Here is a 20,087-nt window from a genome sequence, read left to right as displayed (position 1 = left end):
TTTGGGCCCATTATCTCTCTCGCTTCTTCTCTTCCTCTTTGATATGATGCATAGCTGCTGTCAAACCAAGCACCCCGCACATTCAAATTCAACTCCTTAGTCTCAAACATATTTGGATTGATTGCATTTGATCTGTTAGATTAACGTTTGAGGAATGAAGATAGAAATGACAGAGGACACAGACAGTGCCTTGGCAAATTTGCCGTTTCTTGAAATAAAGGCTGAAAACACTGATGTAGAATTAATCACAATATCAAAGAATGCTCAGCTTTGACTGCACCCATTAAACAAATTTGAAAAGAGAATATCACTTTGTTATTTTATCTTGTTGCAACACTAAATATTTTGGTTATTTTTGTATTTAACTAGGCAAGTCGGTTAAGAACACATTTTTGTTTACAGTGATGGCCTAGGAACAGTGGGTTAACTGCCTTGTTCAGGGGTAGAACGACAGACTTTTACCTTGTCAGCTAAGGATCTAGCAACCTTCTGATTACAAGCCCATTGCTCTAACAACTAGGCTACCTGCCGCCCTGTATACAACATTGTATTATTAAAAAGGCACAATTTGCTGTCGGGTACAGCGACAAAGGATTGCAGATAGAACTAACGATATCCCTAACAAGAAGGCTAGATCTGACACAGTGCGGTGAGGGGGTACTGGGGATGCTCATATGTGTACATGTCTGCCCTCCCCTACTGTATGTGCTACTACATAAAAGGAGGATCTTGAGAGTAAGACAGCATCCTGTCACAAGCAGTTGGCAGAGGAGTAACAACCTCAACAAGAAGACAATATCTTTGCAGACAAGAAACCAAAACAAGACCTCTTCTAGAATGGTATGGGAGGCCGTTTATTTTTTACGACATTGCACTTTACCTGGAAAATGTATTTTGGCATGGACGGTGATGTCCTAGTTTATGTTGTAAAGGTTTTTAGGCTGGCGTAAATGTATTTTTGCTACTTCCCTCCCTTACCCCATACCATCTTGACACAGGAAGTTATGTCGTTCCATGATGCAACAAAAGCACTTCCTGGTCTCAATATGTCACTTTAAGATTTTGTTATGAGCTATGCGTTCATGGAATCTTGCACTTTATATATCAAAACAAGTTGCTCTAAAACCTCTTTCTCTGGTTCCTTCCCTCTTTCTCTCTCCCCTGTCTTTCTCTCTCCTCTCTCTCTCTCTCTCACTGAGTGAAATATGACAGAACTTTCAATGATGTAGCCTGACAGTAGCAATATGACCAACATATACAATTACAATGTGTCAAAACTTCCCACGGTTGATGAACTTGTTTCACATTTACATTCTAGTCAAGCTCTTTGGTTGTGTGCGAGGTGGATGAGAGTCTGAAAGAAAAACTGAAGAAGTTCAGATTTCGAAAAGAGACCAACAATGCAGCCATCTTGAGTGAGTAATTGTCCTGTTTCACCTAATTTAAAAAAAAAACACAATAAACCCAGAAACAGAAGACCATATGTTAAAGAATAATAATATAATAGAATAATAATAGAATAATGATCCTATTCCCTCAGTGAAAATTGACATGGCAAAACAGCTTGTGATCCTGGAGGAAGAGTATGAGGCAAGTCACAATGTCTACCTGAGATGTTGAATATCCCATACTGAGTTAATAATTACTCAAATCCATCCACGCCTGTATCAATACCAGTTCAACTCAAAACATGCTCACACATTTTAGGACATCTCCCTGGATGACCTGAGGAATGAACTTCCCGAACGGCAGCCAAGATATCCTTTTATAACATGTTGGAGTGATACAGAATCTGTTAACCTCATATTCACCAGAACTGCCAGTGTTACAGTTGCATCATTGACCAGTGATTGGATCTCCTTGACAATATAGTGTACATTCATTGTTTACAGCTACAAATACGTCCATACAGATGGCAGGGTGTCCTACCCGCTGTGTTTCATATTCTCAAGTCCAGTGGGTGAGTAAACCACCCTAATTCAGTGAACAGCCAATTAAGTGAAGGATTAGCATTACTGTACTGCAACATCCCTTTGAACAAAATAACTTTTTAAAGGTAGTAAGGGTTGATAATTGAAAGTAGAAATGAGATTCAATCAGTGTTTACCATATGGAGATCAAAAAGGTTCAGTGGACAGACATCTGTAGCTTATGCACCCTCATCTCAACAGGGTGCAAGCCTGAGCAGCAAATGATGTACGCAGGAAGCAAGAACCAACTAGTCTCCGCAGCAGAGCTCACAAAGGTCAGGACTATTGTCCGTTTCGAGTATTGACTGATAATAATGATCTGAACATAAGCCCAACACTAAACTCACAAAATAGAGAAGTTTTAATAGAAAATGTTCAGAAAATAAGCATGTTAAGCCTGATCCTCCTACCCCTTTTTCTCAATAGGTTTTTGAGACACGAAACATAGAGGACTTGTCTGAAGAGTGGCTGATAAACAAACTGTCTTTCTTTCGCTGAACAGTGTCCATGTTGGCAAAAGTGCAACATGAACTTCATTACCAGTTTGCAATAAATTGCTTTTATTGTCACTTGTGTTATTGCATTCTTATTCCTTAGCTATACTCAAACCATTACTACTAGCCCGGTTGCCAGTTTCTGCTCTCTTAACAACTCCTCGTGGAATTGTCATGCCAATGAGTGAGAAGGAGTTGCTGATGGGCCAAACAGATCTAGGATCAGGCTACATTATTACTACGTCAGAAGGAAAATGTTTCAAGGAATACATGTTCATCTAAAAACAGGGGACTTTGGAGAGGGTAACTGTTAGGAGGATAAGAAGCATACAGGCATAAATGTTGTGAAGTCAGCTACTACCATTTATTTACAATGTCTAAATGTTAAGAAGTTTCCGTCACAACTGAACTTATTCAGGTTCATTGTAATAGTTTGAGGGGGAAACAAGAAATGGGCAGAAAAATAAATGTTCTTTAGAAAGTTAACTCAAAAACATTTAAAAAACAACAACTTTTCCTTACAAAAGTAGCCCACATTTTATTGGCTGCTCCAATTACATTTATAATGCATTGAATCCTCAAACACTGAGGACAAAAAAAACATTTAATAGATTTATGCACAAGAAAAGTCTACAGAATGTATTTTTTTTTAGATCTGCTTCACACCACTAAGTGCCTCATATTGAGTGAGACAAAAAATAAAAGAAACCCAGGCTTAAAAGAAGAAACTAAATATGTTGTTGGTAGGAAACAATTGTATTCAATGAAGCATGTCCCGTACACAAAACTACTAAGATAGTGGCTCCAACTATATCTATGAGCAAAAGTCTGACATTTGAGTAACTGGCACTTACAGCTACCCAAAAGCCTTGTAGTAGTCCCTTAGAGATTCTGTCTCTCCTAAAAAAAAAGTAGCAGACCAACTCTCAACAGGAATGAGATGCTGGCCTCTGTAAAGACAGGGCTGTTCTGCGGGTGGGACTCGTGAGACTGGGCTGGCTGGAGCTCGGTGGTAAGGCATGGAGTGCCAGCGTTATCACAGTAAGAAGGCCTAGGCTCTTATTCACTGTCACTGCCATCGCTGGAATCTGAGGCCTGCTCACTGCCACTCCCGCTCTGGGCACGGCCACCCTCTGAGTGGTCACTACCGCTACTGTGAGCCGGAGACACGCTCCTACTCCTCTCCCTATGGCTCTCCTTCTCCTCCTCACTCCCACTGCCCTCCTCCCCACTGCTCCGGGCTGCTCCATTCTTGGGCTCGTTATCATCGTTATCACTGTCGTCATCGCTACCGAAGATCTCCACCTCATCCGCCAGCTTGACCTCCTCCTCGCCACTCTCACTGCCGCTACCACTGGCCTTCCTCCTCCGTTTCGCTCCCTCCTCGTCATCATTCTCAGCTCCACTACGCTTTCCATCCTCATCCTCCCTGTCAGAGTCACTGTCAGAGTTGTCTGCCTCACTCTCACTGCCTTTCTCCTTCTCATCACCTGGGGTGGAGACAAACAGATACAGACAATTAGTTCATATGGATCTAAGAAGCAGTCGTAAACAGAGACTCTTCAGACACAGTAGTAAACATTGGGGAGGACAGAGACTGACCAGAGTCCTGCAGTTTACCCAAGTCCATGTCCTCTTCTTCATCCTCTGGTTCATGGTTCTCCAGCTGAGCCTTACGCGCATCCTAATGGACAAAGACAGATGTGGTTATTACTCTGATTATTTAGATGTTTGAAAATGTACACTTTTCTGCTGATGTCGTCGTCGTCCCCCCCCCCCAAAAGGAGGGCCTGACTAGCAGTTTCACCTGTGCTTCCAGCTCCTTGTCGTTCATGTCTCTGTGCTTACACACCAGCACAGCGTTTGTAGTAGACTGGGCTCCAGCCTTAGCTCTCCTCTTACTCAGCCTCACTCTGCAATCCAGGACAACACAGTCAGAACAACACAGTCAGAACAACAACCTTCACAGGTGGTGTCCTCAGGCCAAAACAAACTAACTAAACCCACCCTAGAAAATACAAATCTACCAGAATGCGATTCTTTCTTCCAAGAGAAACCCATGTCACCTCCTGTTACAGTAAACCCAACAGACCCCCACTTTGAGACCCCCCACTCCAGCCAGTGGTTACCTGGTCTCCAGCTCATTGTAGTAGACTCCATCTCCGTCTCTGAAGATAAAGAAGTAGTTCTCCTCATAGCCCTTGCTGGCTTTGTTCTTTACGTTCCAATTGTACTCCCTGGCTATCTTATAGTCATACCTAGAACACACAAAGAAACCATCCTCATCACATCTAGTTCAATGTTACAGTAAGTGTGTTTCAGAGATTCCAACACCATAAAGGTTATGTACTTGGACAAGGTGAACCAAGTAGGTGTGAGGAAGTAGACAATGACAACGTGAAAACTATACTATCCCAATAATATTCAGTTAAGATATCAGTAGAATTGTTGGTGTCCCGTCTACTCAAGTGTGTAAATGCTTGTTGGATGACTCACAGATCATCAGGCATGTAGTCCAGCTCCTCATCCACGTCTCTCTTGCGCTTGCGAATCGTTTCCTCATTGGGCAGGAAGTAGGCCACAAACTGGTTTCCTTCCTCATCCATCATACCTCTGCAGGTCACAACAATAAACAATTCAGAACATGATGTAAATTGTCATAGTGCAGGAGGGTCACAGAAAATCACAGACACACACACACAATGTGAATTTTTTTTCTCCTCACCTAATCATGGCCTGTGACATCATCTCCACACCCTGGGGTGCTGACATGTCTTTAGGCGCAGGATCAGAGTCGAAGATTACCTGAGCACACGGGTTGATCCACATCTGGGGAGCAGAGAACAGAACATACAAATGCTTACTCTTTACCACAACACACTAGGGCAAGACAACAACAGTTAAACACATCCAGCTTGAAACAGATACAGGAACCAATGACTCCCCAGGAACAAAGTTCATGGGCAAAATCCAGATAGGTAGCCAAGACCAGTACAATGATACTGTATGTCCTGATGAGTGCTATGGATGCTCACCTTGAAGTCAGGGAACACAGGCATCACCTCCACAGGAGTGACTCTGGGTTTACTGTAGTGCTGGGCAATCTGGGGGAAGAGGAGGAACACAGCGTGTGATGTACAGATACTAGGATCTTAATTTGATCACTTTTGTTGCTGAGAATTTTCCTGTTATATTATACAGCTACATTAACAGTGTACCACTTTTCATGTAGCCTCATTTTGACCAGCTAATAGCCTAACCACCAATCAAGCAACATTATGGACTAAACATTAAAATCCTGTTGCTGCACAATTATTTTGCTGTGACAATTTAGGTACAAATAAGATCCGACATTAACTTTGTTTGTGATGGAATTAATCATATTAGAAGGAGCATACAATGAACTGTGTCATCTCTGTGTAGCTGGACATTGACTTTGAAGTTGTTACTGAAAGACCTATTTGGACTGAATATCGCACAGTAAAGTGTGCAGAGCCAAACACGGGGCACTCTCACCGGTTTCTGTGCATCCTCAAAGGTCTTTTCAATAGCAGCAATCTGGCTGTCCCTATCCTTGTATATCTCCTCCTCTGTGAACTGCTGTTTGACAGACACACCAATCCTAAGGACAGAACACATAGGTCATAGAAGGGGTGGGACAAACAGAAAACATTGCAAGATGGGAAGTGTGTATGCTGAATGTGGTGGTTAACTAGCCTGTTAGGTCACACTTACTTGACTTCCACTTTCTCATTGGAGACACCATATCTGTTGAACTCTGTAGAGATGTACTCAGTTTTCCTCATCCACGGGACCACCTTGGCGTGCTGCTGAGATCTACAGGAAAACAAACAAAGAGCTCATAACACAGATTCCAAGTCATTCTTAACATTTTAGTTGAATTTTGTCACACAGATACTGTATTGACTGGTACACAGTCTGTATCCAAACCTTTTCGAGCTGGATGGAGCTGTGATGTCTTCCTCCAATAACTTCTCATCAGCTGGATCAAGAAGAACTAGAAAAATAAGGATGGGACGATTCTAATTCAGTACTACACAAGCTTCAAGTAACCACCACAAAAATATACACACTGTTATACCACACAGTCAGTATGTCGTTCAGAAACGTACTGCTAGGGTCGACACGGTAGGTGTCTGGGTTAATGAGGTCGATGGTGACGCCAAGGTCAGGCTCAGTCAGCAGCTCATGTTTGTGTTGCTTCTCTAACGATGTAGCCTTGTACTGCACAAACCTGTCAACACCAGACAGAGCAACATCCAGTCACATCAGAGTCAATGGCAGATCGGTATTTATGGGAGAAGGCTTAGAAAAGAAAAGCTGCACACTGTGGCTCCAACAACAATACATGTAATAGACATAGCAACATCTGGACTGTCCTTTATAGCAGAAGGAACTTGGTAGGAACAAGGGTGTTTACCTGTGCTGGTCAAATGGATATGTGATGAATTTGGGATCAAATGGGATGTCAGGCAGGCTATTGCAGTACTTTACCCGACAGACCACGCCGGACCTGGGAGAATGGTTGGGACAAACATGGAAGCACACATTTTTTAAAAATGTACAGAGAAGAAGAAGTCATCATCATGTTCTATCAACCACTGATGCCACATATCCTCATGACTACCTAATGGTCATATGGGTTTTGATCTGTCAATGACAGGGCAGGTGGCAGGCAGGCAGCCTAGAGGTTAGAGCAGTAACCGAAAGGTTGCTGGATCGAATCCCCAAGCTGACAAGGTAAAAATCTGTCGTTCTGCCCCTGAACAAGGCAGTTAACCCACTGTTCCCCAGTAGGCAGTCATTGTAAATAAGAATTTGTTCTTAACTGACTTGCCTAGTTAAATAAAGGTTAAAAAAAATAGAGATCTCCAACCCCATTTGCATTTAAAAAAAAACACTTCTTGAATTGTAACTGAATCTCTTTTGTTGAAACATCAAACTGCAAGCATACCTCTCTGGAACAGTTCTGTGTGATGAACTCCTAGACATGTTGATAGAAAAAGCAAGTGTTGTTAGCTACACACTCAGCTGAGACTTAATAAATAGGAAGTAACACAGCCCCCATTTCAATAGTAACTTATGATGGCACAGTCAGAACATATGTAAATTATGATGATCGCTAACTAGCCATGCCGTCATTAGCTAGGTTGCGGCAAAGTAAATACATCGGAGAAAAGATTTACCTGTGACCGTCTGAGTCTCGCTGGGCTTGTGTCTGTATAGTTGGAGCCATTCTCTTAAAAATAATGATCACGACTGGAAACACAGCTTCACGTAAATTCAGACAACCGATCAAGTAACTCCTTACTAAAACACTTTACCTGAAAGAATAAGAACCTCCGTTGACTACCTAGCTATTTACTCCAAAGTAGTCAGAGCTTGCGCTCTTTTTGCTTTTCTGTCTTGGCTGGCGGCATCTTACTACTAGTAGGACCCCTAATATTTTCATGGGTAGCTTCGGAGCGGCCTGAATGTAATTGCGTAGCAGATCTACCGTCATGTATTTGCTATATATCGTATGTGGATTTGTGGTAGACAGTTGTACCTTAAACCGGTCAGTATCAATTTAAACGATTCTACGTCGGAAAGCAAGCTACAAAAATTAAATATCATCGCCCTCTACTGTATTGGAATATAAAATGGAGAAATGACATCCTGACAACCAATCTGTAGCATAAAACGTTTTGAAATAGAAGTGCAACAACAAGCTTGGAAAATGCTAGAATTTATTCTGTCTTCGGATGCAAAGAAATAAAAACAAACGTACCATTGATGTCACTGCCCAGTTTAATACCTGACATGTCACTTTCCTAAACAAGAAGTCGACATTAAAGACAATACTTTTTTAGGCTATGCCTGACATTACAGAATGACAATCGTTCAATTAAGACAATTGACATGTTATGAACAGGTACAAATCGAAATGTGGAATTAATCTATGGATTCTAATCATTTTCCTCATTTGCTATTAGAGCATTCATGACATTATTATTGAGGTGTGAGCTTTACAACAGCAACAAAAAACAAGGAAACCCAGATCTTATGGTCTTCATCAAAAAAAAGCTACAATCAACATTTTAGTTTGAGCGCAAATTTCAAAACTTGCAAAATACTGATGAGTTCAAATTATATTTTCATGTTGTAACATTTCCAAGAGTAAAGCTTTTCATTAAATATGTGTGTCATGTCAATAATGTTTGTGTTCTACATAACAAAACAATCCAGTGACACTGTCATGTAAGTGCCCAGACTGAAGCGGATTATGTATATAGACACATTTGTGAAAACAAACAAACGTGTACAACTATGATAATGTGCCAGTCTGCCGAAATCCACAAAAATGACATTGACTATGGACTAAATCGCAGTTAAAAAACTTTTTTCAAAGCATCTGCCAAGTGTTTTTCACATTTTTTGACCTATATCACATATTAACACAGACAATGGAAATAGAACATGTTCATGGTTCATGCTTTGGTGGGGAACACTTAGCAGCCTTACTATGAATCAATTCCAGTTACTGCAGGACCCCCTCCCTGGTTCTTCCTGCCAAGCTGGGTGTCTCTACCCATATCCAACAACAATCCAACTGCATTCAATGCAGTTTGTTCATGTTGACAAAGACCATGCGCTATATCTAAGAGGGAACCAGTAGCAGGGAGGTAGAAAACGACTACTTGTTCTCATTATTTTATAGGAGTGGCTCAAACATACAGCTCCCATCATTTTATATCTGGAGAGATCCATCCAACAATCCATGATGTGCTGTTCCTCATATTCTTTCCCTATCTCAGGTCTGCATCTGTCCAGAGGGATCCACTCTGTGGAAAGAGGACAATGGAGACTTTATTCATGAAAGTGTCAAAAACTTGACTGGATCATGCCTATTCACTTGTCAGTATCTGTAAACACATTCTTGTGACATGCTACATGGTAATAACTACTAACAACAGTATAGTTTCCCATTTCAGATAGAAGTTATAGTACTGCATTTAATCTGATCACATCTAAGAACAGATAGAAATCAAAATTAGGACTCACCTGCTCAACATGTACAGCATTTGGCCAGGGTCATCTGCAAATACCCTGTAGTAACACAATGAGAAAGGAAGGTCTGTTTGATACTTCATCTGGATATTTGTAAGATGATTGAAAATCAGCAAGTTGCCTGTGTGTAAAATATTATTAGATACTCATACCCATCTCCCCAGTGATAAAATGCCTGGTCCTGGTAGAAAATACATAGGAATAGCCACACGCTTATGGTCTCCACCCAAAATATTACAAAAAGGAACCATAGTGAGGAGACAAGCAGCTCACACACCATCCTGGGGCTTCTACATTGAGACAGAGCAGAGAGGAGAGTTACACCATAGGGGAACATACCAACACTACAGTCCTATGCAGACAAATAGTGAAGGTACTGGTGGCAGCAACATGAGAACTGTTAGTCCTGAAGAACGATAACAATATTAAGCAATGCCAATTTTAGATCTGGATTGCAAACACGGTTTGTTTTTTATTTGAAAGCAAGGACATTTCAGGGATTATCAACACTAGCACATGAACTCAAGCCCAAACCAAACAAGCAGTATGTTGGTCTTTGCAAACTAGCAGATGTCCTAGCTAAGTAGGGAGGAACGTTGATCAGCTGTGTTCAGTGAGAGGGTAGCTAGCTGCTAGCTAACTCAATCTTGGTGACATGCATCATTGCCAGCTAACAAAAAATATTGGAAATAAAGTATCTTACCTTTAATCGTGATGGGAGCAGATTTAATGGTATCCAAGTCCGTGAATATCAATAACATTCATGCAGGCAAGATGTTTAGCTAAACTTGGTTGGTCTAGCTAGCTAACGTTAGCTATACGCAATGCTACATACAGCTAGATAGCAATTAGCACCAGCTGACTGAGTTTTTTGTATTGTTGGCAAGCTAGAACACTTAGCTAGCTTGCTTAATAACTTATTTGGGAAGTTAATATGATTTTACTTGATCAAATATAACATTGTATCGCTATTTAGCCAGCTAACATGCATGTTTTCAATATTCATGGGTAGCTTTGCCTGCATACACCAGCAAAGTTACTGCGTTACCAGTGAGTTATTTCCGGTGTTGTGCCGAAAAGCCCCCTTCGCGTTTTAGGCAGCGTTTCATGTATTTTTTTTATGACGGTTTGATCGCAGGGAGGCACTAGTAATGTCTGCAGTTTTCGGTTTGGCTATTTGTTTCAAGTGTATTAGTCTATAAATAAATCTCTTTGCCAAAATTCGTAATCTCTCCCATGTCTTATTCGACGAGTAGTTCTGAAATGTTTATTGCTTGCCTACAAACTGATTTGTTGGAAAGGTGGCATCCTATGATGGTGCTACGTTTAAAGTTACGGCGTTATTCAATAAGGCCATTCTACTGCCAGTGCTTGTCTATGGAGATTGCATGGCGGTTGGTCAATTTTATACACCTGTCAGCAACGGGTGTGGCTGAAATAACCAAATCCACTCATTTGAAGGTGTCCACATACCTTTGTATATATAGTGTATATATATATATATAAATTCAAAAATTATGGAATTAAAATGCAATGTCTGTTGGCACTGAAATACATACATATTCCATTGAGCCATACATATTCCAAATTTGGCAAATGACAGTACAGGTAGTGGAATGTAATAACTGAACAAATAATGGCAACCAGGCTCAATGATTCTGTACAAAGTGAACATTTTCTAACACAATGTTCAAATTTCTTATGCTCCAAATTGAAAAGACAGGACACAAATTATATACTAAAATTACTTTATTACAGTTGATTTCTGTTCAATATCCCTCTGCCAGCACAATAGTCATTATAATACAAACAAAATAGTAGATTTGATCCTAGTTTTATTCTTCTGTTTCATGAATCTTTTTACACATTTCAATTAACTTTTTTGTATATTGTTTTGGTGAAAATGTATGTATAATCTTCATAATCTTTCAGACATTCAATAACAGGTTTCACAATTTATACATTTTAATACAGGTTATATATGAGTTGTAGTGGTAATGCTGTGCCAAGGAAGAATACTGACATCCTCATAGAAATGGATCCTCTGTTTTCATAAGTAGCCTATCACCACTCAATCTTTTCAAGCCTCTACATTGACCATCTGACCAGAACCAAATAGCTCACATCATGCTATTTTTAAAATGTCATGCCATCAGGCCAAGCCAAAGGGAACTCTGGAGATGAAACAATGCAGTGGTGTCTGGGCTTGGCAGCTCTGGGATGGCACAGTGTTTGACCAGAGGGAGGACCTCCATTGTTCTTTAGCTGACACCATCAATGCTAAATTATAATTAAAAACATTATCCAGGTTGGTGGAGAAGCCTTGTACATCGTTAAAACAAATATGAATAAAAATATCTAAGTAGTCTCCCTCACAATTTTTTTATATTTTTTATTTTTTAAAACATGAACAAAAAGGTGTGATGGGTTGGCAATCGATCTCGTATGAGATGAGGTTTCATTGGCGGTTAGTGCTATCCGGGATCCTTGGGACATCCCTACCCTGAACACTAAGTATTTGAAAATGTCAACTCCAATGGGGTAGGGACATCCCAAGGACCATGGATAGCAAGGACCTTTCATTGGCCTGACATGTGAATTAACCATTGACCTAAGAAGCTGTTGACCTGAACATGGGCTAGGTCCCAATAATCAGAAATACCTTTTTTCCCCTGACCACTGATCATAGAAGACTTGGTCGGTATAAGCATTATAGTGGTAAATTAACCTATTGAGGCGTTTCAAATCTCTGTGGTTACAAATGAAAGGAAACATGAGGTGGAAGGTTTTGGAGAGTATTGGGACACACTCACAGCCCTACGTACTGTAACATAATGAAACCCATGCCTGCTTTTTGGAAAGGACAATTGGATATGATTCTGAGGCAGATATTGGAGAATTGTATTGGGGGATTAGTCTGCAACCATTTAAAACAAACTTCTCCTGCATCTCTTTGTGCCCGTAAAATCAAAAGTTTTTACCGCACAATTGTAGCATCACATTCAACAAGAACAAACATCAGAATAGGTACTAATCTGGTGGATGTGAATGTAGAGAGGGTGGAGTAGAAGGAAACACAGGAAGTACAGACCTACTGCAATGACAGGTGTCATGAAGGGTGCAATGACTAACAAAGTGTGTGACAGTAAAGGAGAATGACAGTGTAGGCTATGCATGCACAGGAAGCAGTAAGAGTCAGTGTACACACAACCAAGCTCACCTTTCATCAGTTACTTTTACAGACCCTCATACCAATCTCAACGTTGTTTAATATTTGGTTAGTGTCTGTCAAGTTAAATAATGTTAGTCTTATAGATTTTTTTTTTTTTTTAAATGTTCTTCGTCACAAAGCAAGTTTAGTTCAAACGTTTCATCTCTTAAATTGTAGATATACACAATATGAACATTTCACCCCACTTTAATTTCCTAAGATATCTGCAACATTAGGTCTTTTAAAGCCTTGTGGCATCCTCAATATATATGCTTTTAAAGTGTTTTAGATTTCCATACAGAATAGTTACCCTCATAGTAAATGCAGACTTGGTGATTGAGGGAATGGAGGGTGAGAAAATAAAGAGGGGAACCACAATGGCATAAACTCACCCATGAAAGAAGCAGTTTCATGGGTGAGAGAACGAGTTCACAGATAGAACCCACTGTGGGTGTCCAAGGAAATAACTACATAAGTGCTTTGCCACCTTTAAAAGATCCGCATTAGGTGAAACAGTGCCACTGTCCGCCCCAGCACCTTGGTTATTAATTTGTGGATGAAACAGAGGTGCGTTGAGGGCAGTGTGGTAAAACAAATAGCGCGTGCATTGATGTCCGATAGGAAAATAAATAGTGTTCGTTGTTTGCAGTAACTTCGGTTGTTGTAACATCCCAAATGGATGTGGCAGTTTTACCATTAAGGATTCCAGCTTTAACCACTTTTTAACCACTCACCAACATAAGTGTAGAATGTTCATTTAGTGTGAGTGTTATATTTACATGCAGAACACCAGTAACTAACAAGTATATGCTCTTCATTTACCTGCCATTTTTACTTTTAGGGTGATGAGATGGTCTCTTTTTTCCTGATTGCAGAGTTTTTAGTGTTGCTCAAGTTGTGGACCATTATCATTTTAAACACGGACTGCATTACATTAACCAGCTCCCACAACATGTACTCCTTGCCAAGCCTGCTGTCATGGTCAAAAACATCCATTACATTGAGATTAAATCTTTCCCTTTCAAACACATTCTGAAATCATATATATATTATATATTGTCCTACTTATGGAAGCTATGCTCTACTGTGCCCACTTACTTCATGTTAAACCTGGCCTGCAACATTTAGTGCAAAAGGTGTTTTTTAACCAAGCATACAATAGTCCTTTAACTATCTCTGTCACCATACACCATAATCTGGTTCGTTCTTGTCCAACATGAATCCTCCATAGAGCCATAGATACAGGTATGACTCTGCTAACTTACTTGTAATTAACCCCAGGTATTCTAATCCTCACTACGTATCTGACATTAAGGTAAACTATTAGCTAAACTTTTCAACTTCCCCACCTCAACCACATAATACAGACACACAATATTCATCCCTCATGTTGCTGTGCCTAAAATAAAGTCAAACTACCATGTGTTTTACTGTATACATTGTATGTACTGTATAAAGTGCTTTGACAAGGCAGCAGTATTTAAAGGCACTAAAATAAAATCAACTGATAAATGTCAGGGTTCTTATTAAAAGGTATTACAGAGTCTTGGCTATTTATCGGACAATCATGTAGCCCATCATTAATTATACTGATCCCCTCCTCGATCATTCAGCCAACTAAGATGGAACTCACAATCTGTCATCCTCTGCACAGCAGACACCCAGAACCAGCCCTCAAGTGCCTGTATGCATGATATTATCACCTTTAGAACTTCTGTTCAATTGATCACTTCACAAAACTCCTGATATGGACTTCATTTTCAGAGGTACATGAGGATAGATGTTAGGATCCTCTCTTCCTGAATTACATCATTTTCATTGAATGATGCGAAATGTAATACAAACTTGGTTAACTATTTAATCAATCTGAGCTGAACTAAAACATAAAAAAATATGCCAGTTTTACACTGAGATAAATGATCAGTATCAGGGCATACAAAGGCACCATCTTACTGAGTATTAACATACATATACACTTTTAGCTGTTAGCTAAGCCTATAGTTTATTATGGATCTGCCATGTCCCTCTGCTTTTGGCTGATGTAGTAATGCTATGAGAGACACCGACCCACTTGGAAACCCTAAACAACAGTGAAGATTTGGATCTACTGTAGGTGGGCTATTATGGCCTAAGGAGCGGTTGAAGACTGCAACCTAGTGGCCAATGCCACACACTACAGTAGTACAGAACAGCTGAATGTGGCCATGGTTGAAGCTATGGTTAGCCTGGACCCCTAGCTTTGCATTCGAAACAGACAAATACAAAGAATAGCATCTAAAAACATTCATATTCTGCTTTAGTGTTCTTATTGGCAAATGGATAAATTAGCAGCTTAAACTCCCACAGGGAGGCATAAAATAAAATGCAGATCACTAAATGTTGGCAAAATGCTCATTGATATAAAAAGGTTCACTGTCTGTTACTGCTTCTTCAATATATTAAATGTAAACATTTAAATCTTTCAAACTGCAAGTCTAACTGTGAAATTCACAACAAAAATCCTACCTCGATGATATGACATTGGTAAAAACACAAACTTCTCTTGCTCTTACCAGCTGCAATTACAAAACAACTATTATCTTTCTATCTTAATAAAAAAAAGGACAAATAATAACAGCCAAAATATAATTGATCTAATTCTACAAAACCCTCAGATTCCTGTATGTAAAAACGTTTCAAAAATCCTATTCACAAAATTTCACCACATTCCTGCAACAGGGGTTGATAGTAAATAAGTTTGTGAGATGTTTAATAACAACTGCCTGGCTTAAAAGTAGGCTTGGCTACAACAACAAAAGCGAGTTTCATGGAAGCTGGCCAAAATACAAGCCAACAACATCGTGTCCCAGTGTCCCTCACAATCTCAAACCCAAAAGATAATGTCAAAACAACTTTCATTTGTTTCAGGTATTGTCAAGCAGCTCTATACGGTATCTGAGCAGTTTATTAAACCTCTCCCTGTTAAAACATTTTAGAACGCAAAACTTTCTTCAGATTTGGAAAAAGAAACAATCTCTGCGATTTAAAATGACCATAAAAGCAGGCTAGCATAAGGAGAGTAAACAAATAAATAATAATAAAGTAACTGGATAGATAGATGGGCCAATATATTATCAAATTTGGAGCAGGGGCATTTCCTGGGCTGTCGTAGTTTGCTGTGATTGGTAGACACTAAGCAACTTTTAAATTAAAAGCAGTTGGCAGATGTCAAAAGGCTTTTTGACAGTGGTCTCAGTGGTGCAAAAGGAGAGCAGTGGCTATGGATAACACATATATGTACATGAAAATGATTTCTAAGAGAGAGAACACTAAATAATAAGTATTTAGTGTTGACACTGAATGGTTTCTATAGAAACAGAAGAACTGATCTGTATGTGTGCTAATAAACTGTGTAGAGGGGGGTGTGCCTCTTTCAGCCCTTTTGACCTGAGCAACATTTATTTCCACACGCATTCACATCTGTACACAGGACAGGAGAGGAATAGGAGAGAGGGGATGAGAAATGTGTGAAAGAGAGGTGGAGGTGTAGTAGAGCTCAGCCCATACTGTCCCACTCTGCTCTGTGGACTTGGCAGCATCCTACTCTGACTCTGGGTCTGGGAGTCTATGTGTAGGACAGGTGCGACCCGTTGGATATCTGAGAGTTGACGCTGGTGCTCCTGCTCATAGCCTGCTCACTGCGCCCCCCTGAGGCTGTCCTGCTTAGTGCCTGGGGGCTGTTCTGCACTCCTCCACTGCCTCTGGCCCCCAGGGGCACTGCAGAGGGGTGGCCCCACGGCTGAGGACCCCCGCCCCCCTGCATGCCTTGGCCCCAGGCTTGCTGCATGGGGGACCCTCCTTGACCAGAGTGATAGTGGGGTTGGTGATGGCTGCCTGGGTGCCCTGACCCTCCACTGCCCCAGTGTGGCCCTTGAGAGCCCCCAGAATGGTGCTGTGTCTGGGGGTGTGCCCAGCTGCCTGGGGCCCCTGGGAAGCTGTGGCTAAAGGCCTCTGGGGAGAGGTTGGACAGCACCATGTTGTTGAAGCCTAGACGCATGCTCTCTGAGTCGAACGCTTCGATCTCCCTGGCCTGGCGCTCCAGCAGGCTACGGATCCTCTCCGAACGCTCGTTCTGAAGGGCCAGCATCTCCTCCTCAATCTGAAGATACACACGTACACACAGCTGCTCAGTATCATAATATTTTCATGTAAAAATAGCACTGGTTTAGCAATGATAAGAGCAAACTCTGGAGCTTGAAATTAAATAAGGCCTAAATTTCAATTGAAGCTTTTTGCCACTAATACACCATTACTACATCCCAAATGGCACCCTATCCACTTAAAATGCACTACTTTTGACCACAGTGCACTATACAGGGAATAGAGTGCCATTTGTGACGCACCCCAAGTAAAAAATTTTTTCCCAGTATGGAAGATCAGACCTTCTGCTCCAGTAGGGCCCTCCGGAGCGACACTCTCTGCTCAAGGTCCTTCCGCTCACGGTCGTGCTGGGCATCCGTCTGCATCTTGATCTTGCTCTGGTAGGCGTTGAGTAGCTCCAGCTCCTGCTGCAGCTGCATCCTCAGCACCTGGCACTGAGCCTCCTGAGCCTCATCCAGACGCAACTAGAGACGAGGGGTGCCAGACAGGGGGTCAGCACAATGTTAAAGTGATACTTCGGGATTTTGGCAATGAGGCCCTTATCTACTTCCCCAGAGTCAGATGAACTTGTGGATACCATTTTTATGCCTCTGTGTCCAGTATGAAGGAAGATAGAGGTAGTTTCGCTAACGAGGATTAGCACAATGACTGGAAGCCTATGGTATCTGCTAGCGTGCTAGTTAGCAACTTCCTTCAAACTACAAGCAGAGACATAAAAATGTTATCCATGAGTTCCTATGACTCTGGGGAAGTAGATAAAGGACCTCATTGCCAAAAGGCCCATCATCAGTAGTCAGCTTTTTTAGAAACATATCCCTCTCCTGCCTCCCTCCCTGCAGTGTTTTCAAGGTCTCTGTGTGACTCACAGCCTGTGTGGAGAGCATCTCGTTGATAGAGTGGTCGTACTGCTCAGCCAGGATGGCCAGCTTGCGGGTCTGCTCCTCCTTTAGACGCTTCAGGACAGCCTTGTGGTCAGACTTTGGTGTGCTCTCCAGTAGGTGGTTTCTCAAGGCCTTGTACTGTCTGGTCTGGATCTTACATGTGTCTTGGAACTGTTTCTTAATCTGGAGCTCTTTGGACTGGGACAGAGGGAGGGAGGAAGAGAGGGGTCAGGTCTGGAACTCTTTGGACTGGGACAGAGGACAAACAGAACAGTGAGGGGTCAGGTCTGGAGCTCTTTGGACTGGGACAGAGGAGGGAGGACAAACAGAACAGTGAGGGGTCAGGTCTGGAGCTCTTTGGACTGGGACAGAGGAGGGAGGACAAACAGAACAGTGAGGGGTCAGGTCTGGAACTCTTTGGACTGGGACAGAGGAGGGAGGACAAACAGAACAGTGAGGGGTCAGGTCTGGAGCTCTTTGGACTGGGACAGAGGAGTGAGGACAAACAGAACAGTGAGGGGTCAGGTTCCTACATAACGGTCGTTAACAGTAACAGAAAACAACAATTTGTCTGTTAGTATACAATGTGTGCTCACCTTGAGGCTCTTGGGCTGCTGTCGGACCTCCATGACGTGTTTGCGTCGGAGCTCTCTCTCCCTCCTCTTGTTGTATTCCTGCTGGTTGGTGAGTTCTGTCTGGTGCTGCAGGCGGATCAGCTCAGCCCTCATCTTCTGGATGGTGTTGACCTGGCGGAACTCCAGCTCCTGCATGGACTCATGGTGCCGCAGCAGCATGGCATGCTCCAAGTCCTTCTGCGTCTGACGCTTATTCAGCTCCTACACACAGACGGACAGGCAGGGAGGAGAAACCATACAGGTTAGGAGAAAACTGCATTCTATAAGAAAGGGCAGTATTCGAAAGGAATGTTTGAACTATGTATAGAAGTAGGAAAATGAGCAGAACACACAGCTGAGCCATGGTTACAAAACGAAGACCGAGAGCAGGCAAGGGGACCCTCTTTTGAGGAGAGTGAGAGAAACAAGGGACTGTATGAATGAGGAGAGCTGAGTGATTACAGCTGACCTCTCTCACTAGGTCCTGCTCCACGTTGTGGCGAGCGATGAGGATCCTCCTCTTGAAGCGTCGACACTCCAGCTCTAGGTATTGTCTCTGTCTCCTCAACAGGTTGGCCTCCTCCTCAGCCTGGAAGTGCTGGAAGTTCTCCTTCTGCTTGGAGAGCCACTCCTGCTTCTCCTTCTTAGGGGTCGACTGGTTCTCATTCAACTCCTGGGGGAAGAACAAGGCCGGACATTAGTTTAGTTCAACTGTCGTACCCCATCAGTAGCCAAAATAGAAGCTTGTTTTTCCAATGTTTGCAAACAACGTAAATTCAAACACTGTATAGCCTCAAAACATGGTTAAAACTATCATTTAGATATCATGGATGGTCAGTCTATTTTTCTACGGCTGGCCATGCTTTCCACCTGGCTACCCCTACCCCGGTCACCAGCACTGCACCCCCCACAGCAACTCGCCCAAGCCTTCCCCATTTCTCCTTCTCCCAAATCCAGTCAGCTGGTGTTCTGAAAGAGCTGCAAAATCTGGACCCCTACAAATCAGCCGGGCTAGACAATCTTTTCTTTCTAAAAATTATCTGCCGAAATTGCTGCCATCCCTATTTACTAGCCTGTTCAACCTCTCTTTCGCGTCGTCTGAGATTCCCAAAGATTGGAAAGCAACTGCGGTCATCCCCCTCTTCAAAGGGGGGGACACTCTTGATACAAACTGCTACAGACCTATATCTATCCTACCCTGCCTTTCTAAGGTCTTCGAAAGCCAAGTCAACAAACAGAATACAGACCATTTCGAATCTCACCATACCCTCTCTGCTATGCAATCTGGTTTCAGAGCTGGTCATGGGTGCACCTCAGCCACGCTCAAGGTCCTAAACGATATCTTAACCGACATCGATAAGAAACATTACTGTGCAGCCGTATCAATTGATCTGGCCAAGGCTTTCGACTCTGTCAATCACCTCATCCTCATCGGCAGACTCGACAGCCTTGGGTTCTCAAATGATTGCATCGCCTGGTTCACCAACTATTTCTCTGATAGAGTTCAGTGTGTCAAATCGGAGGGTCTGTTGTCCGGACCTCTGGTAGTCTCTATGGGGGTGCCACAGGGTTCAATTCTTGAACCGAATCTCTTCTCTGTATACATCAATGATGTCGCTCTTGCTGCTGGTGAGTCTCTGATCCACCTCTACGCAGACGACACCATTCTGTATACTTCTGGCCCTTCTTTGGACACTGTGTTAACA

The 20,087-nt window shown here is 42.1% G+C and overlaps 3 protein-coding genes across 6 annotated transcripts in view; 1 reads left to right on the top strand and 2 right to left on the bottom strand.

The window, feature by feature from the left end:
* The first annotated feature begins 724 nt into the window (after positions 1 to 724).
* On the top strand, positions 725 to 2,539 carry LOC112265539 (glia maturation factor gamma). The gene is made up of 7 exons (XM_024442916.2): positions 725 to 840; positions 1,319 to 1,415; positions 1,541 to 1,590; positions 1,708 to 1,757; positions 1,878 to 1,960; positions 2,172 to 2,245; positions 2,397 to 2,539. The coding sequence occupies exons 1-7, from the start codon at positions 838 to 840 to the stop codon at positions 2,466 to 2,468; spliced, it is 429 nt and encodes a 142-aa protein (XP_024298684.1). The 5' UTR covers positions 725 to 837; the 3' UTR covers positions 2,469 to 2,539.
* Positions 2,540 to 2,809: 270 nt separating this feature from the next.
* Positions 2,810 to 8,059, bottom strand: LOC112265538 (RNA polymerase II-associated factor 1 homolog). 4 transcript variants are annotated; one of them, XM_024442914.2, is made up of 14 exons: positions 7,672 to 8,059; positions 7,440 to 7,475; positions 6,906 to 6,998; positions 6,598 to 6,719; positions 6,416 to 6,482; positions 6,200 to 6,301; positions 5,981 to 6,086; positions 5,500 to 5,568; positions 5,190 to 5,293; positions 4,961 to 5,077; positions 4,594 to 4,722; positions 4,272 to 4,377; positions 4,085 to 4,148; positions 2,810 to 3,954 (listed from the first exon to the last, which is right to left on the bottom strand). In XM_024442914.2, exons 1-14 carry the CDS (start codon positions 7,719 to 7,721, stop codon positions 3,524 to 3,526), a joined length of 1,596 nt encoding a protein of 531 aa, XP_024298682.1. In that variant the 5' UTR covers positions 7,722 to 8,059; the 3' UTR covers positions 2,810 to 3,523. The 4 variants fall into 4 exon arrangements, with proteins under 4 accessions (XP_024298682.1, XP_024298683.1, XP_024298680.1 ...); XM_024442915.2 differs by having other exon boundaries at positions 7,440 to 7,469; XM_024442912.2 differs by having other exon boundaries at positions 4,067 to 4,148; positions 7,672 to 8,056.
* Positions 8,060 to 11,266: 3,207 nt separating this feature from the next.
* Positions 11,267 to 20,087, bottom strand: part of LOC112265537 (serine/threonine-protein kinase TAO1) — a 29,842-nt gene continuing 21,021 nt past the window's right edge. Inside the window, exons 16-20 of the mRNA XM_024442911.2 lie at positions 18,851 to 19,054; positions 18,364 to 18,603; positions 17,753 to 17,965; positions 17,168 to 17,350; positions 11,267 to 16,884 (exon numbers count right to left, since the gene is read on the bottom strand). Coding sequence (XP_024298679.1) covers positions 16,351 to 16,884; positions 17,168 to 17,350; positions 17,753 to 17,965; positions 18,364 to 18,603; positions 18,851 to 19,054 — 1,374 coding nt within the window. The 3' untranslated portion in view covers positions 11,267 to 16,350. The remainder of the gene's footprint in view (positions 16,885 to 17,167; positions 17,351 to 17,752; positions 17,966 to 18,363; positions 18,604 to 18,850; positions 19,055 to 20,087) is intronic.

The sequence above is a fragment of the Oncorhynchus tshawytscha genome, linkage group LG13 (assembly GCF_018296145.1).
Source record: "Oncorhynchus tshawytscha isolate Ot180627B linkage group LG13, Otsh_v2.0, whole genome shotgun sequence".
Taxonomy (NCBI): Eukaryota; Metazoa; Chordata; class Actinopteri; order Salmoniformes; family Salmonidae; genus Oncorhynchus; species Oncorhynchus tshawytscha.
This window is presented reverse-complemented; position numbering and strand designations above follow the sequence as displayed.

Coding starts and splice junctions, on each gene's coding strand:
- LOC112265538 (XM_024442912.2), bottom strand. CDS start 7,721: ATGGCTCCAACTATACAGACACAAGCCCAGCGAGACTCAGACGGTCAC. Junction 7,476..7,671: donor CGAGACTCAGACGGTCACAG/GTAAATCTTTTC, acceptor TTCTATCAACAT/GTCTAGGAGTTCATCACACA. Junction 6,302..6,415: donor GCTCCATCCAGCTCGAAAAG/GTTTGGATACAG, acceptor GTTTTCCTGTAG/ATCTCAGCAGCACGCCAAGG.
- LOC112265539 (XM_024442916.2), top strand. Junction 1,591..1,707: donor TCCTGGAGGAAGAGTATGAG/GCAAGTCACAAT, acceptor CACACATTTTAG/GACATCTCCCTGGATGACCT. Junction 2,246..2,396: donor CCGCAGCAGAGCTCACAAAG/GTCAGGACTATT, acceptor TTTTCTCAATAG/GTTTTTGAGACACGAAACAT.